We start from the raw sequence: 18,546 nt of genomic DNA on the forward strand, positions 1-18,546 counted from the left end.
TCCGTGACAGCTTAATCCGTCAATTAGTTACCACCTAGTTCACTTGATATCCGGCCTCTTTCTGGCAAAGCTCCTGCAACGGCACCTAACAGTACAGGCGCCCATACACAGTCTCCCAACAAATTTCACTCAGCTAAATGCCCTCAAAAGTCAGGCATGATGGCTCACACTCCTGTAATCAGCATGGGGAGGGAGGGCAGAGGCTCAGGAATTCAAGGTCACCTTCGGTTAGTTAGTGAGGTGCAGATGTGCCAAGATTACAAAACAAGAACTCATCTCAGGAATAACAACAAAAAACACCTTGATGGAATAAGACCATGGGGCATTGAGAGTAGCAGTCACTCATGAAATGTGACAAGATTCCAAAGGGAAACAAAGTTACACCGCTTCAGCAGAGAACAGACATCATCTGAGTGATAATCAAACCTTCATCCCATTAAGACCAGATAATTCTAAAAGCAGCAAAATTCTGATTTTGGATAGTTCTGCGCTGCAGCTTCAGCTACCAAAGACACGCCTTGCATTCTCCACACAGGGACAGTTTCTAGTTTTAGCTACCACCTGTTCTTCGGAAGTCAGTTCCTAAGCATCTTAACTTCTAGGGGCGGTTACGGAAGTGATTTTGAGCGAGTGGTTTTAGATCAGCCATTTGCAAATGAACATCGCTTCATAAGATCCTTGGAAACGTGTCTCCTCGTCATGTAGTTCTCCCGTCTACCCACGGACCCAAGTGAACCCAGATTTCTCCACACTTTGTAAAACTAAGACGAGCAGAACTGACTCATCCAACAAGGAAGCAGCTCTCTTCCCGTTTGCAATAAGCATTACAAAATGCTAACACAGGGGGCCCAGCTCAAGCCCTCGTTTTCTTACAGGTGTATGCGGGCGACGGAAAAGACGGCCCAATTTTTCTCCTTGTGCATGCATTTGCTTCTCTCATGGCTCCCATAAAGGGGAGGGAACTACATCCATCTACCCCATCATTTCCCCTGTGCCTCCTAGACTGTGTCACCCTTACATGGCTGCGCGTCTGCTGAATGCCACACGCCATCAGCCTCAAGCACCTCGTTGCTCTCGTGACTCGAACCCACTTCAAATTTCTCACGGCCTGCAGCTGGTTTTTTTCCGGAGCAGGCCTCTGACTGTCCATCCCAGTCATGTGAGCACTCTCTCGTCCGACAACACTGAAATCCATCGTAAGCTTTAGTGGTTTAACTTCCTTCAAAAAGCCCCAGACATTTCATGGACATCTATCTACCTGGGAATCCAACAACACACCTCGAGTTCAAGATTCCCAAAGCTATTGTCGGAGCTCTCGACAAGTTCATACTTACTTTAAATATGGCCTGAGGTGCTTAGGGCAAGCTGATAAAAGAGTTAAAAAAAATACCCACCACAGTGCACTAGAAAAACAGCGGACTGCCAGGTAAGTCCTCTCCAACAAGAGATGGGTTCTCCAAGACCCCTCCAACAGCAGCCCTTGGAGAATCGGGTCTATCTCGGGGAGATTTCACCAGGCACAGCACCTTACAAACTCTCCTGCCTGCCACCAGTTCAGCTCCCTCCACGGCCATTCTGTCTGAGGAAGCCCTGCTCCACTCCTTGCCAACGCTGCCCATGTAGGAAAGGGGGGCTGACTCCAGAAACCCCTGCCGTTCTGTTGACTGAACCACCCCACGATTACTGTAGATCAGACTCCAGACCTGAACACCATTCCCCACCAGGACGAAGAGAAACACTAAGTAGGAAGCCATGGTCAAAGGTGAGGTTTGCTGCAGGGACCTGTCTCTGCCTCCATTATTAAAAAACAACAAAACAAAAACAAAACCTCATGGTCCCCTGGCTCCAGGTACAGAGGGACAACCTCCCCTAAGCATCCTAACTGTCTCTGCTCTTTTTCCAGGAGCTGAGGGTCCAGTTAACACAGGGCACCTTCCAACTAGGATCCTATATGATTATAGGCTGAAGATTTTGGGGCCAAGATAAAGGTGTTCAAGGTGATCAAAGGGTTCAACATCCATGAACACCTCCCCCCACACACACACACACTTAGTTGTTTTAAAGACCTTCGTACTAATTTTAAATATACATCCCACAGCCACTGAGATGGTTCTGTGGGTAAAGTTGCTTGCAACTAAGCTGATGCTCCGAGTGCTACCCTCGCCACCCAGCCCCCACCTCCACAGTAGACAACCGACTCCTGAAAGCCGTCTCCCGACCTCCGCCATCTCCCGACCTCTGCATGCATGCTCACTCACACCACACCCCCAAAGAGATGAAAATGTAAAGCTCCATACATCCCAGCACTGGAAAGGACCGTGTTCAAGAACTAGCTGGCCTTAAGACAGAGCCGGTCTCCAGGGTAGTGTTATACAACCCACTGTTGTATTGTGGGTCGTTTCTTCCTTTTCTAATGTACTCTGTAAGCAGTGTTATCCGAGCAGAACCCCGTAACTGTAGCCACTGTAACCTCTGGTAAGGTTGGTCTTTTCTTTCCTCAAACAGAAGCTTAGGATCTGGGAATTCTTATACATTAAACTGGCTAGAGTGCCAAATGAAGGTGCTCCAGACCCCGGGGCAAGTTCAGTTTCTATCTAACTCAGGCAAACCCTCAAAGGGTTACATGTCCTCCCTGGTACACAGGGGCCCCTGGCCCACCCCACAGTCACGATTTCTCTAGCAGCACGGGCTAACTCTGACAGAGTAAGGGAAGGGACAGTCGCAGATGCCCTGGGTCCAGAGGAACCCCAACTCCGTGCCTCCCGAGAGCCCAACCTACTTACTGAACCCAGTTGGGGGGGGGTTCAGTATCCCCACGACCCAACCCTGTCCTGCTGAACCCAGTTCAATTTCTGTCTGACTTAGACACCTGAGGGCCTCCTTCCAGGACCCAGTCCTGTTTCTGTCATACCTTCTAGAACCAGGCCAGACCAAACCACGTATCAGACTCCGAGAATTCAAAGCATAAATGCGTGTAGCTACGAAAACCCGGGGAAGAACTTACCTGACCAGCAAACATACATGGGATGTACTATGGAGCCACCTGTGTTGCTTATCTGGCGCCCAGCGGAAGGAGCAGGGTTGCTGGAGTCCTGCCTCCTAGCTCATCCACGGCATCAGAACTGTGAAGTCCTCAAACCCTGCTCACACGGGACAGCCAAAGCTTCTAGAACCAGAGCAGGCTCTGAGGTTGCTAGCAGACAACCCGGTCTGACCGGCATCCAGGGAAAGACAGAAAGAAGCAAGGCACAGAAAAAACTCGTGGGTTGGCGCCTACTTAGCCAATCAAACAGCCAGCTGGCGGCAGCATTTAAGGTTAACCGGCGACAGGTGCTCTGTTTGAAATGCCCTTATCTCCATTAAATGCCACATTGGTTTGGCCTGTTCTGCCCACTGCAGGTGTCCTCGCTGTACCTAGCAGTTTAACTTTTATTATTATTATTATTTTATTTTATACAATGATCACATGTAGCTTTCTGGGTTCTAAGAGACATATAACTCTAAACTGGGAAATTAGCTTGTGCCATGAGACACGTGACAACCAACCAACCACAGAGAGGCCTCCAACTCTACAATGGGCTCCCCAAATCTAAATGTTCTGCTTGGAAAAAATGAAGATGGGCAAGAAGCTAACGGGGAAATGGCAGCCACTTAGTATGAACGTTGTGGCTACAAGCCCATCCAAATAGCTGAGATCAGCACTGCTGCCCCAGTAAAATATACGGCCGTCCTCGCCTAATTGCACTTCCCCAGTTAATACAGCAATCCGTAGGCAGCACACTGGCCTCCTCTGGCTGTGAAGCTGCCTTAGAGTCTCCAGCTCGCATCTGAAGTTTGACTCATCAAATTCAGCAATCTGTGCTAGCCCGCACACCCTGAACAACAACACATCCATCAGCAAGGACTGTCTGATACTGGGAGAAAGCTTGCCCGGTACGAATTCACGGAACACCGTCACCCAGCTGTTTTCACCTCAAGCAACCTTTGTCTCACATGTTGATTTTGCAACCCAATCCCACACGAACCGACATTAAATCATAGGCAATAAGCCTTACGTTTGGAAAGCTGAACGAGTGTCCAGATACCCTTTTCTTAAGGAATCCAAGAGAAGCAACATAGTAAAGCAAAATGCAAAGGTGTGGTTCCCATGCTGAGTCTGGAGATGCTATATTTACCTCGCCTTGTTACGAGCATGTTTTCCCGCCGCCCTTGTCCCACAGCAGCGCCAGCCCCAAATAACACATAGCGATGCTGTATTAAATATAATGCTGTTGGCCTGTTACTAGCATTTCTTATTGTCTACCTCTATCTTAAATATTAACCCATTTCCATTAATCTAAGTATTTCCACATGGTCTCATCTTACCTGAGAGAGGGCCGGGAGTTCTACCCTGTTGGTCTTACATCTTGAAACTCCTCCTTACTACTTCCGGAATCCTCCTTGACTCCTAGTCGCGCCTATCTTGCTTTCCTATTGGCCAACAGTGCTTTATTCATTAACCAATAAGAGAAACATATTTACAGAATGACATCTCCCATCATAGCCTGATCCTTCCCACCAGCCAAACATTGTTGCACTGGATCCTACACAGAGGAGATCAACCTCAAGCTGCAGATTCTAAGAGCAAGCTTCATGCCTCCTTGAGTTTACACTTAGATTGTAACAAGGAAACAACAATGTAACACAGAGCCCACTCTACTTCCCTGTACCTCATACAGCTCCTTTCTGCAGTTGAGCTAATGCTGTTCATGGAGTCAAAGTGTTTCTGTCATTCAAATGCCACTTCTCATGGGAAACGACCAGGAGTCTATTCTAAACTATTCCTTACTGCATTCTGCAGGCAAAGTCCTCTGCATGCCAGCCAATGGACTACAGACAGTATGGCTTTCACAGACCCAAGTGAGGTAGATCCAGCCGTCTGCACTGAGCTGTACACCAAGTGTAAGGTTTGACTCACACAAGTAGAAACGGCTATGGAAATGCAGTAAAGCAGGTCCAAATGGGGAGAAAAACCCAAAACTTCAAACAGCTTACACTGTGCTTTAAAATGCGTGTGGACACTTAAGAAAGAGAAGAAAATGGGTATAGACAAATAGTTTAAAAATAATAGTCTTTAAAGACAGAATAAAGCAACAAAGGGGGGAAAAAGCCATGTAAAGTTGGGAAATTAACAGGGACTCTTGATCCTGTATGATGCTGTGTGACGTTGAATGTTTTGAATGCTGGTGAGCAAACCACAGCTGCTGGGAGACACTGGATTGTAAAAGGAACTGCTGAATCAAACCTGCCTAGATACCTGCCTAGGCAGGCCAACTTTAAAGGGAATTCAGAAAATATATTACAGTTGGGGGAGAGATCATGGTTTCGTTTTCACAAGAAATGGAAGGGTGCAGATTTCTTCAAGGTTAATAGAGATCAGATTTGATAGGGAGAACCTGCCTGAAAATCTGGCACAGACATATAGAAATAAACCAAGAAAAAATACAAGACAGGTGATGTATACACTGATCCATGTGCATGGGAACAGTTCTGAGAATGGACCACAAATGTTATAACTAGTTTTCCCAGAACTTGATCACTGTTCTCAATTTTATCGGGGTTCTCTGGAGATGTTGTCACCCCTGGGCAACAGGAAGCAGTCCAGAGAACACAATACCCACATTCCCAAGAGGTGGGGTAGGTGGTTTTTGGTCATTTGGTGGGCTATGGATGTTTGTCATCATTTATATAGGGGATATAGGAATATAAGATAAAAAAAAAGACAGCTGTTAACCTTAAATATTTTACACTGGTATGGATTTTGGTATGTTAATACATACTTAAAAGTTATTTTGTTATACTGTATGTGCGTTTCTACTATCTGGAGTATTGTGCTTATGTAGCTCATTTAAAAACGTCACGTATAGTTAAGAAATATACAAGTAACTAGCTAGTCATCTATAATGATCAAGCTTGTAGTCATAGTAGGTATGTTTTCAATGTTGAACCAATATATTTTAGACAGATAATCGATCTTCAAATGCTTCAGACACTTACAGAATGTGGCATTTAAGATGTTTAATAACCTAAGGTTTTCCATGACAGTGAGACACGTCTGCTCCTGGCAACACCAATTTACTTCATAAAAGGATGGTGGCCTTTGAAGAAACCCCACATGGCATTTGCTTTCACTGTGGCAATATTAGCCGATTGGGTAAGAAACTTCCCTTGTTTCACCTGCTGACAGTATACTGCCCAAACTGGACATGTAGGACACAAAGGAAAGCGACTGCCAAACTTTACCAAGACAAGGTAGGAAAGTCCTTCAAAGTTCCTGCTTCATAGAAAAGTCTGCCCAGTATTCTAGGCCTTTAGGCAGAAGATGGATGCCCCAAAGTTGCACAGGAAACTTGGATGACTGTCCAGGAAGTCAGATGTCTCTGTCACTTCTATAGTGTCAGAAGTGGCTTGCATTGCATTTCCTGTTTACTCAGGTAATATTATACCCTCCCAGGGTCTTTGACAGAGAAGAAGACTAGACAGTTATAGTTACAGTTTTCCTTAGTTATGATACAAGGTAAATTGTAGCACCCATGCTACAATCTATTCCATACTGACTCACAGCACAGTGGAAAACAATCCAGGGTCAAGAGTGCACGTTTTCAGGCTTAGCTCCTCCCCAGCAGATGTGTGTTAGCAAGACAGAAAGAGTAGCAACAACAACTCTGAGACAAGATGTTTCAGCCAACACCTCCAGGCTTGCTCAAGGTGCCCTGGGGGTCCCTGCAGGGCCCTACAGTAAATACAAAACTTTGGATTCACCAAGATAGGATAAATAATAGAGTATTTTCTCTGAATCTGTCAAATACAAATGGACTGGATACTGTAAATGTAATTCTTATTTGATAATTGTTTTTATTGTATGCAGTTTTACTATGTTAAGGTTAAAACCTTTCCTTTTTATTTAGACAAAAAGGGGGAAATGCTATGGAATAGAATATTTGTTTAACTAATAAACACATTGTTACATTTGTGTTGCACAGTAATTGTTTAACTATGTAAAGATGTGTTGTTGTTTCACCTTGCCTGCCTATGGTACCTGATTGGTCTAATAAAAAAGCTGAATAGCCAATAGCTAAGCAGAAGAGGGATAGGTGGGGCTGGTGGGCAGAGAGGAGGAGGAGTCAGCCAGTGAGGACTAGACAGACAGAAACAGAGGAAGCAGGAAAGCAGGATGGACAGTACGTAGATGAGCTAAACAAGCCTCAGGACAACACATGGATGAATAGAAATGGTTAAGTAAAAGAAGAATAAATAAAATAAAATAAACACGAGCTAGAAGCAAGCCTAAGCTAAGGCCAAACATTCATAATTAACAATAAGTCTCTGTCATGATGTGGGGGCTGGTGGTCCAAGAGAGCTGGCTACACCCACAAGCTACAGTCTGTGTGAGGTTGAATTGCATCATTCTCACTTTCAACATGGTCTTCCCAGACCAGACTCCTGAAACCCTATAGATTGGCACTTTTACGTAAATTTCATCATAATCGATCAATTGTTGGCTTGATGTAAGCCCCTTCTCTTCCCAGGAGCATGGGGCTGGAGCTAAGAAAACTAAACTTGTCTGATCATGATTGGCCCAGGAGTCCATAGGTTGCCTCATTAGAACAAAGGATGCTCCTATCACTAGGAAATTCCCAAGGATTAAGATCTCTGAGTCAGGAACCTGGGTCGAAGGCCAATTATTAGAACAAAAGATGCTCCTAACACCCTGTCACTCAAAAATTATAGGAGTGTTAGGAGCCCAGGCCAGGGAGAGACATGAACGTGTTCGTTACATACAGGAAGTTGCTCACTGGGTTCCTGAAGCAATTATCTCTTCTCTTTGCAGAGTACTTGGCCTGATTTCAAAAGCAAAGCTTCCTTGAGAAATGGCACTAAGGCTGTTCTTGTGGATGCCTCCCTGCCTCCTGATTCCTCAAATCCTACCCTGACCTATCTAAGGCCTGGCATCTTCTCCTCTGCTACTACACCTGAGATCGAGCCTTCCACTGATACTATGTATTGATGAATAATAAACTTTTAATGTATACAGCATTCTGCCTGCATGTTAGTCAGAAGAAGGCATTAGATCTCATTACAGATGGTTGTGAGCCACCATGTGGTTGCTGGGAATTGAACTCAGGACCTCTGGGAAGAGAAGCCAGTGCTATCTCTCTGGTCCAATGAACAATACACTTCTAAGCAGGAAAGAAAAGTACTCACCATCTTCCTCACACGCCCTCCGGTTTCCTTGGTGACACTGGTCTTCGGCCTGCTCTGAGGGACTTCTTTCTGCTCCCACACTGCACTTACGGAGGCTCAATGTCTTGCCAGCCTTCTCCCTACCGTAAGCAGACTGGGTTCCCCCCTTGCCTCCTACATAGACTTCCCTTCAGCTTCATTTGCTGATTTTCCACAATGTCTCCAGGCCACTCCTTGGTATCTACTGTTTCTTCTACCACAGGGTTTACCGAACAACTTTCTCGGGAATCTCGAGAGTGAGCAGACTCTCAATGGCCTCAGGGCCTTTGCACACGCTGTTTCCGAGTCTCTTGGGGGTACTTTCTTCTACCTTTGACCCAGCTGACACCACCTCACACAGCCCACAGGTCTCGGCTGAGTTCACAGGTCCTGAGAACACACTTCTTGGCGCTCCAATCTGCATTGCTTTGTCTGACGTTGTGTTCCCTACGTTCACTGCCATTTGTAGCATGGTACTTGTGACTTAATGCCACACCATGGTAGTTGTGATTTAATGCCACCTTCTTCACACTGTAAGCACAGGGCAAGGGGCTGGGGCGGTTAAAAAAAAAAAAAAAATGCCTTCCGGGAATTTCTTCTTCTCTGGTTGTAAGCAACTGAGTTGACTTTGCCAGCATATATAGAAAACAAAATGGCTTGATACAAGAAATCTTCTCGGAATATAAAAATTATTTGGGTTACTTTATAGTAATTGTTACTATTGTTTCACAGATTAAGAACCTGAGACCCTAGAGGGAACACATCATGTGACAGTCGCCTCTCTAAAGACTGCAGTTTAGACTGCTTTCCTCTCCAGAGAGGGAAAAACATCTAGAGTAGATTATCTTCTAAGTTTAAATGAGACCCATTTACCCTGTGTGAGACACACCCCATGCACTTTAGACATCAGAAGGCTCAACACAGCCTACTGAGGGGACACAGATCTGGCCATGCAGCCTCCCGAGGCTGGCCCATCACCTTCTTGATCCCCAGTACTCACCCTGGGGTGCTAGCAGAGACACTACTAAGCTCTCCCAAACTTTAGCCTCCGATGTATTTAACCAAAGCTACAAGTGTGTGTAAAGAAGCGTATAACCCTGGCAAGTCTTCTCAGCCCTGCTCTGCTCCTGACAGTGACCTCTTCCAATCCCTCCTTTCGTGTTTGCCTTCATTTCTCTAAGTCCATGCCTACTTGGAGTTTCTTCTTTCTCATTTTCAGTGTTAGGGATCAAACCTAGACCCTGTACATGGTGCTCAAGGACTCTACCTCTACACTATATCCATGGCAGTTGGGTGGGTTTTTTTTGTTGTTGTTGTTCCTGAGGCAGACTCTCACCAAGTAGCCCAGGCTGGCCTTGAACTCCCAATCCTCTTGTCTCTGCCTCCCTTGTCCTGGGATTACTGACCTGTACCACATCATCCAGCCTCTTGAATCCTTAGTGAGGACACTAGCTGCCAGCTCTCAGCAGTGGAGGATTCAGTCCCTTCTCACTGGCCACCATGACCCTTGCCACTTACATGCCACCTAGACAATGATTTGGGACATCGACCTTGATCTTACCACAATGACAGAAACGTTACTGAACGCAGGGTGAAAGAAACATGTCTTCGCTTCGGACAGGACCTTTAACAGCCAATGTGACATTTCCTAAGTGGCTTTCCCCCTGCCCCATTGATCATGGGAACACTCTGGATAGAGCGTTTACCCACTGTCGAGTGATTTCACCGAGAGGAGAGTACTGCTAACTCATGCGGGATAGACAGAACGGAGAAAAAGAAATTCCCTGAAATAGATGTGTGGCTCAGCCGGTAGAGAACCAGCCTGGAGTGTCCAAGATTAGATCCAACTTCAAAAGGGAATAGAAAAATAAATAAATAAATCCTTCTGCTGGTGAGTGAGCTACTGCAACATTTAAAAAAAAAAAATCCCACCTTGATAGATATGCCCCACCAAAGTCACTCACAGATGTATTCTCTACCGGAACTTACATATGTGTGAACACTATACAAAAATGTTCATGGGGCTGGAGAGATGACTCAGTGGTTAAGAGCATTTGTTGCTCTTACAGAGGACGGGGGCTGTGTTCCCGGCAACCACAATTGAGGCTCACAAATATCCACAACCCCAGTTCCAGGGGATCTAATGCGAACTTCTGACCCCCCCCTGAGGTCCTGAGGACACTGCACAAATGTGATGCACATACATACATTCAAGAAAAACACTAGTACACAAAGAGTCAATCTTTAAAAACATGAACAGTCACAGCAATAGTATGTGTAATAGTAACAACAACTACAACCCAATAGCCACCAGCAGGAGAACAGACAAACAACCATCAGTAAGGCAACGGGCTGCTACTTACTACACGTGGCTGAAAATGAGCGTACTCTGGCTACATGCACCATGGTTCAATGCCAGGGGGACATTTTATTGAAGGAAGTGGATAACCAAGCTGCTGAAAAATAGGCAAGCATTGAAGCCACCAGGTGGTGGTGGCGCACGCCCTTAATGCCAGCGCTCAGGAGGCAGAGGCAGGCGGATCTCTGTGAGTTCAATACCAGTTCTCAGCTACATGTAAGCTGAATAAAGCATGACTCTTCATTACATAGTTACAAAACTATACATATCTAAACAATAAGCTGCGTAGGGATAGGCATAAGTCTGCTAAAACTGTAAGGCGATGGCACAGAAATCAGGACAATGGCCAGCACGGAGGAGAGAAAGGAAGCAGCAAGGCCCCTGCTAACTAGGGTTGGCTTATTCTTTACATTTCCATTGTACGCAGGATTTTACACAGGCTTCATGCTCGGGATGGCATGGTATGCATCTTTCTTAAGGCGAGCACAGTACGTGTGTTTGTTAATTCTCCCCCTTTTTTTCCTTTGTGGAAAGCAGATCTCTAGAAGAAGAAGAAGAAGGAAGAAAGATAAAGAAAATCCAGTAGACTGATAGGGCCCCAAGAAGACAAATGGCTGGAGTTTACAGAGTGGATTTAAGTGGCAGCTACCAAGCTGGGGGCTTTGTCTAGTTCGGAGTGGAATTCTTTCAGTAAGGTTACCTATGGGTAACACTCAACTGCCTGTCAGGGCTGCAAGCACACCTCGCTGGCATTAGAAGTGAGAAGTGATGCTCTATTACTCATTCCTATGTTCAAAACATGCAGAATTTCCATTTCCACGGTTAAACTCACAGGCTCCCATCTCAGATCTGCCTGGATGCCCATTCACTCAACAAATATTTACCAAGCATGTTCCAATGGCAAGGACCACTCCAGCTAGAGTACAGCAGAAGGACAAGGTCTCTCCCCTCCCCCCCCCCCCCCCCCCCCCCGCACCCTCCCCTACAGTTCACGCTGTAGTTGACCGCAGGCAGATAAAGCCACTAGGAGCTCAGACTTGACACAGGTGGAAAGCAGAAGATGCTCCAGAGAGCAAAGGGGTAGGTCATAATCTTACAGGAAATGGGATTCAGGGTAACAAGATGAAAATATGAAGCAGGAGGAGTTAGTGTCAGAAGCAGCCAGTAGGGACAGCCAGTGGTGAAGGTCCAGGCAGAGATAACTGCCTGGAGAAGCCCCAGGACTTAGCAAAGTGCAAACGCCCGCATTTCACAACAATGAAACCCTGCCCAGGCTACTTTTTGATACAATTAATGAACAGTTTATACACACAGGTGAAACCTACCTTAAAGTGTCATCTATGGCATCTGCTACTTTTAATTTTTCAGTGAGTCCCTCCCTTCTTCAATGCCACCAGAACACTAGGTCAAGAATAAAATCCATGCCCTTCCCTGCTATGAAATATGCTTTCTTACAGCCATGAGTCACCCAGCTCTCAGTTGCTCTTCCTTAGGAGTCTCCAGTGGCTGGGGGCTCACCACCCAGCACTCAAAGGCTTTTACTCCGTCTATGTTCTGCGGTGACACGGAGATGGCTTTGCTCACTACAGGGCTATCTCTTGCTATAACTCAATAAGGGCAATTCTTGGAAACCACCAAGTTTTCTGTTAATGGTTTATCGGCCCCTAGGACCCTATCCATTATTTGACTCCTGCCATTTTTCAGGTTTGTGCACCAATTCAAACCATTGTCTTTACTTATGGTTTCTTCCTTAATGGTATTATTTTGGGGAAACAAGACCAAAGCAGTAAGATTCCAGAAGCAATACGGAGACACCTATACAGCGCAAAGGCCGCCCTGCTCGGCCAAACTTTTCCCTTGGAAAAAAACCCACCAACACATTCAGTTATCTGAGTGCATCCCCAGACAATACCAGACATACCTGATTATCCTAGTTTCCCGTCTGTGCTGCTAACAAAAAAACAACTCACAGGGGGAAGAACGCTTTACCGGGCTTTTATAATCCCTGGTTAGCGTCCATCACTGCGGGGACATCGGGGCAGGACCTTGCAGCATTTAGTCTCAGTTCATCCACAACCAAGCTCAGGCAGAAAGCAAGTGCAGGCATGCTTATTTGCTCTTAGTTTGCTCCTCTGCACATTTCTGCCACAAAGGGTCCAGTGCCGCCCACATTCAGGGTGGTTCTTCCAACCTCACTTAACCAAGTATAAAAAAATCCCTCACATGCATGCCCAAAGGCCTGGTCTAGACAATCCTTCATCAAGACCCTCCCTTCCAGAGGCTGAAGAGTTGGCTCAGGGGTAAAGAGCACTTGTTCTTGCAAAGGACCCAGCACCCACATAAAGGCTTACCATCTCTTTGGGTAACTGGCATACATGTGGCACACAGACATACATACAGACAAAAACACTCATACACACAAAATAATTAAAAAAAAAAATAGCTGTCTTCCTGAAAATTCTAAGTTGTGTCAACTTAAGAATTAAAACTAGCCATGACACTAGCCCAAAAAGGCAACAGTACGCTTGGCTTCAGTCATGCCCAAATTGCCAACTCACTACACAAAAGTCCTTCAAATGTAATCTAAGAAGCTCCATACCAAACCTGGGGGAAATGCCTCTCCTTCTTTACTGTTATTTAGTTTGGCTAGTTTGTTTGTTTGAGGCAAGGTCTAACTCTATCCCACATTGGATACAACTGGCTTCTTAGCCTGGGCTATCCTCACACTCATGAGCATGCCCCTGCCTCACTCTCTGGTATGGGGATTATATGCATGTGACACCCCAGGCTACAAAATCTCTTACCCAGTAATGCTTTTAATGTGTCAATTTTTAAATTGCATTTAAGAAGCCAGGCATGGTGCCTCACGCTGGTAATCCTAGTCCTTGGGAGGCTGAAGCAGGAGGATTGTTACGAGAGCTAAGCTAGCTTGGGCTACAGAGTGAGTTGCAGGCTAGCCTACATCTCTCACAATAGTACAAACTTCCTTATACAATTTATTCTCAGAAACCCTCGCATTACTCAAGTTTCTTTCCTTTTTTTCCCCTATTTTTGTTTGTTTGTTTGTTTGTTTTCAGACAGACTTTCTCTGTATTGCTTTGGAGCCTGTCCTGGAACTAGCTCTGTAGACCAGGCTGGCCGGATCACAGAGATCCACCTGCCTCTGCCTCCTGAGCAGTAAGATTAAAGGCCTGCCAGCTTCAAGTTTCTTTTAATGTTACTTTTTACATCTTTTTTCCCTACCTACTAGGTGCTAAGGGCGAGGAAGCAGTAATTAACTATCCTACTTAATTGTAACACTTTCACCAGAATCCTTGCCCTGGTAGAAAAGCAACCAAGAACAGCCAAGTGTGGGACCACTTCTTACCCTCCAAAGCAACTTCGACATGGCTCCTCTTTAACTCTGGATTACACCTCTGGCTCTAAGCACCGGATAAACAAAGCTCAGGCCTCCCACCCCATACTGGTACCCAGCACACTTAATCCTGACTCCAAAGCCAATATTAGCCACTGTGTTCCACTCCCCCCCCCACTCCCTTCCCTGATCCTCTTTACATAATTACAGATGCGGTAATGTGAACAGGCTAGGGTCAGCACTCTGCGAATCAGAAAGCATCAATAACTTATTCAAGTTCTAAGTTTATAATAGCCAGGCTCTTTAAGAAAACAATTGTTAAGATTGGAGAGCAATGTCCAGAACCGATCACTAAAACAAAATTCTCTGGAGGGGCCCATCTAGTCTAGGATGCCAGAGCTTCAGATTAGCATTTACCCCCACTGCTTTAAGGGTTTCAGAGAAGCCTGGGGGTGGGGGCAGAGATGGTGTATGCTCTTTCTGTCTGCTATCTGCCATGTGCTCACTGGCTCTTTGTTCTCCCAGGGTGAACTTAACTTTCATAAGCAATATTCCCATGGGCTGGAGACTGTATCCAAGGCCTACGTCTAGGTCCTTCCCAGAGTGGTAAAACCACTTCTGTCAGCAGACTTCTAGAAACATCTCATGGTACTCAACTCATCATGCCTTAACCTGATGCGCTGGCCACTCAGACTTCCCAGAACCCAGGGTTTCATATCCCAGTAAGCCCTCCATCTTACCCAGCCTTGCTGGCCACCTGAGAAGTCAGTACCATGGTCCTTCCCAGGTCCCCAAATGAGGAAGCCATAAAAATAAAAGAGGAAGGGGAGCTTCACACAGTGGTCAGACTGACAGGGAGTTCAGAAGAGGCAGGGTGCCCCGATCCTGCAGGATGAGCGTAGCCTGGGCCACAATGCTCACACCCAACTGGAACCCCAAAAGGAAGCCCATTGATGCGTGTTTTCGTCCACCTGTCCCTCATACAAATGTTTACCACGCCTATAGTATGTACCAAGCACCATCAAAGGTAAAACACCTACCCTTATAAACAGGCAATTTAATTAAGAAAAACATCTAGGGGGCTGGAGAGAGCCCCCTAGTGGTTAAGAGCACTGGCTGTTCTTCCAGAGGACCCAGGTTCAATTCCCAGCACCCACATAACAGCTTGCAACTGTCTGTAACTCCAGTGTCAGAGGATCGGACACCCTTACACAGACATACATGCAGATAAAGCACTAATGCGCATAAAATAAATGTTTTTTTAAAAAAGGGAAATCATCTAGAAGGAAAACATAAATACATTACTTGAGAGGATGTGGTGGCTTGAATGAAAATGCCCCCATAGGCTCCTAGATGTAAATGCTTGGTCCACGGGTGGTAGAACTGTTCGGGAAAGATTAGGAGGTGTGGCCTTGTTGGAAGAGATATGATGTCACTGGGGGTGGGTCTGAGGGTACAGGAACTCAAGTGCTCTCTCTCTCTCTCTCTCTCTCTCTGCTACTGCTCTGGTGCTATGCCTGCCTCATGCCCATCTGCCTGCCTCATGCCCTCCACCATGATGGTCACTGACTCACTCTCTGAGACTCTAAATCCCCAATAAATGGTTTCTTCCACCAGCTGCCTTGGTCACGGTGTTTTGTCACAGCAGCAGGAAAGTAACTAAGACAGAGAATTTGAAAGCTGGGGAGAAAAGAAACTGGAGGTGTGTATAAGGAATGAAGGCTCAGGCATGGGGGCAGGCAGGCAGGTAGGTATGTAGGTAGGAGAATAAATTATAACCCTGACAAAGGCTTGTGTCTCTGAAAATGGGCAGTCCAAATTATTTTAACCCTTGGACCTTTGTATGCCTGAACTCCTAGTGTCTAATAACAAATTAAGCATAAGAGGGAAAGATTACTGTATGTTCTCCTTTATTTCTGACCTGTCAGCCAGTCTGCTGATTTCCCTGCAAAACAAAACAAAACCAGGTCTAGAACCAGGCACGACACTCATCATTTAAACTCTAATATTTCCTTTAAACGCAGTGTAAACAGTAACTCTTACATTGCTAAAATGTGCCCACTGCATTTGTTTCCTAACAGGCACCAGACTGGAGCTGCAGGGTTCCTCACTGGCCCTGACTCTACAACATACCCAAGAGGCTAAGCGAAGACAAGCTCAAGGGCAATACACTAAGTCTAGGTTGCTCAATAAATGTTCAAGGTCGAGAATCAGCCTACAAACACCGTGTCATCTTGGCACAATCATAACAAGAGACTCTAGATGCCTCAGAAACGAAGTACCTTCTGTTTGATTGGCTTCCCCCACCCCCATTTATTTGTTGCCTTTAAGAAGTTTGTCACTTGGGCATGGAGGTGTGCCTGTAATCCCAGTCCCCCAGAGGCTGAGGCAGGAGGAGCATGAACCTGAGGCCAGCCTGGGTTATATATATTTAGCCTGTGTCTCAGAGAGAAGAGAGGCAAGTTTCTGTCTATTCACAAGATGGAGACAGAGGATATGCCAGGGAAGACCAAAGCCACAGGGTTTACAGTAGGAAGGGGTCCACACAGCTCTGGAGCCACTAAAAATGAACTCTGTACCCCTGAGTCATAAACTCCCTGGAGCTCCACCCAGCACTGATGGGCAGCTCTGCCCTGCACACCTGGACCCTGCTAGATGGAGAATAAGCCCAAGGTTGCAAGTCCTTACCTGCCCCGCTGATTTTTTTTTTTTTTTTTTTTTTTTTTCTCCAAGACAGTACATCAAACATCCCCCGGGGTCATCTGATTAAGTAGGTGGGCGGGCAGGGCAGAAAGTGTTCAGAGGAACAAAATGTCCTCGAGCTTCCCAGTTTACAAGTCCCCTGTCCTACCGTCACCCTCTGCAACAGGAGAGCACTTACATACCAGATACTCTACTTAATCCAGCATAAATCAAGACGCTGTCCTCAGTACTGTGGACATACAGGCCTCTCCAGCCTCTTAGCGTCTGCTGCACTTTGCAAGAAGATGCCTCCAAGTTCTTGTTACCCAGTCCAACACTAAGCCCCACAGTCCTGCTGCTCAGGGGCTCACAAAAGGCCCGGTGACCTCCGGCTTCCCACCAAAACTCTTCCCAGTTGTCCCTGCTGTTCGAGGGGTCTAACGGCCACCCCACTGCCACACCCAGAACCCTCCATGTCCACCACCCCTTTCCACGAGAACCCTGCCATCCCCTGCCCATTCCGGAGGTCTCAGGAAAGACTGCTATCATCATGGATCCACCCACCCCCACTCCCAAACCCATCTGCTAAAATATATTGCCCTGGAGCTGCAAATAGATTGGTTTTAGGGGCATACACTAAGTTTCTCCAGTCACTCTCTACTCCTTAAGGGGCCTTCCCCAGACTGGCCCAAGAGCAGACGACAGTCACCAACGATTAATCTGAGCATACAATTCTGTCCCCTTGACTTCCTCTGCGCTGTTCCGCAGAAGGCTGTGAAAGGACCATCTTCTAAGAGCTCTGTTATCCGGGTTCCTTATCCAAAGGATTCGTTCCCATCCCCTGGATAACAATATCGCAATTCTCCTTCACTGATTGAACCGGCGCTGTAGCTAATGAAAGCTGCTCCCATTTGCTTAAAAGCTCTGAGTCGTAACTTTTAGGAGGGGGAAATGCCTTGTTTTGGGCAACTTAAAAGCCTTGGGTTTTTAACTGAGAGGAGAAACAGGACTGGTTTGCTTAACTTCACTACTCCATTTCCAAGCTTAGGAACTATCGTGCCTCAGTTTCCCCTGGGAGCGAGGGCAGCCCCCTCCTCCCAAGCCGGGATCTCTCCAACCTCTCTAAGGTCTGGCCTTAGGTCCCCAGCTGCAACACCACCTGGAGCCACAGCTGCGTCCAGATGGTCAAGTCCGGGCCTGCCTGGGCGCACCCTTCTGTCACCTGGCGGGGCCCTAGGGCGCCCCAATCCCGCTGCCTTGGGGCCAGCTCTAGAAGCCGTGTGGCCAGCCTTCGCGAGCCAGGCTCCCATCCAGGTGCACCTGCCTCTCTCTCCCGGCCCGTGGGTCCCTGAGCTCCAAGCCCGACCAGAGCTCGCGTGAGAATCGAAGGAGAAAGGGAAACAAGCCACAGGCAGGGCCGTCCTGGCCTCGGCGGCCGCCACCAAAGCACACCACCTGCGAGGCTGCCGGGCAGCGGGGACGGACGCCCGGGCCGAGCCGCCGCGCGCGCCCCTTACCGGTGAGGCGGCCGCCCCCCTCGCCGTGCCCGCGGCGCCGCTGCAAGACGAAGTAGCAGCTGCTCTTCTGGGTCACCCAGAGCTTCAGCGCGTTCTTGAGCAGCACCTCCTCGGGCTTGAGCCACATCGCGGCGAGCCTGCCGCGCCCGGAGGCCCCGGTTCACATCGCCCCGGCCGCCGGCCGCACGGGGCCGGGCCCGCTCGGTGGGAGACGCCGGAGGTTGCGCGCGAGGACCGCAGCGCGAGCGCCCGCCGGCCGAGTCCCGGGAGCGCGGTGACCACAGCTCGCCAGGATCACCCCGCGCTGCCCGCCGTGGCCCCGCCCCGCCCAGGCCCCGCCCCGCCCGCCGCGGACACACCCTTCTCCCCAA

The 18,546-nt window shown here is 47.4% G+C and overlaps 1 protein-coding gene across 2 annotated transcripts in view; it reads right to left on the reverse strand.

The window, feature by feature from the left end:
• The window catches only part of Tbc1d8 (TBC1 domain family member 8), an 87,230-nt gene extending 68,786 nt beyond the window's left edge, over positions 1 to 18,444 (reverse strand). For both annotated transcript variants that reach the window (XM_051204235.1, XM_051204234.1), the window contains exon 1: positions 18,176 to 18,444. In XM_051204235.1, coding sequence (XP_051060192.1) covers positions 18,176 to 18,302 — 127 coding nt within the window. In that variant the 5' untranslated portion in view covers positions 18,303 to 18,444. The remainder of the gene's footprint in view (positions 1 to 18,175) is intronic.
• Between the last annotated feature and the right edge of the window lie 102 nt (positions 18,445 to 18,546).

The sequence above is a fragment of the Phodopus roborovskii genome, unplaced genomic scaffold (assembly GCF_943737965.1).
Source record: "Phodopus roborovskii unplaced genomic scaffold, PHOROB, whole genome shotgun sequence".
Taxonomy (NCBI): Eukaryota; Metazoa; Chordata; class Mammalia; order Rodentia; family Cricetidae; genus Phodopus; species Phodopus roborovskii.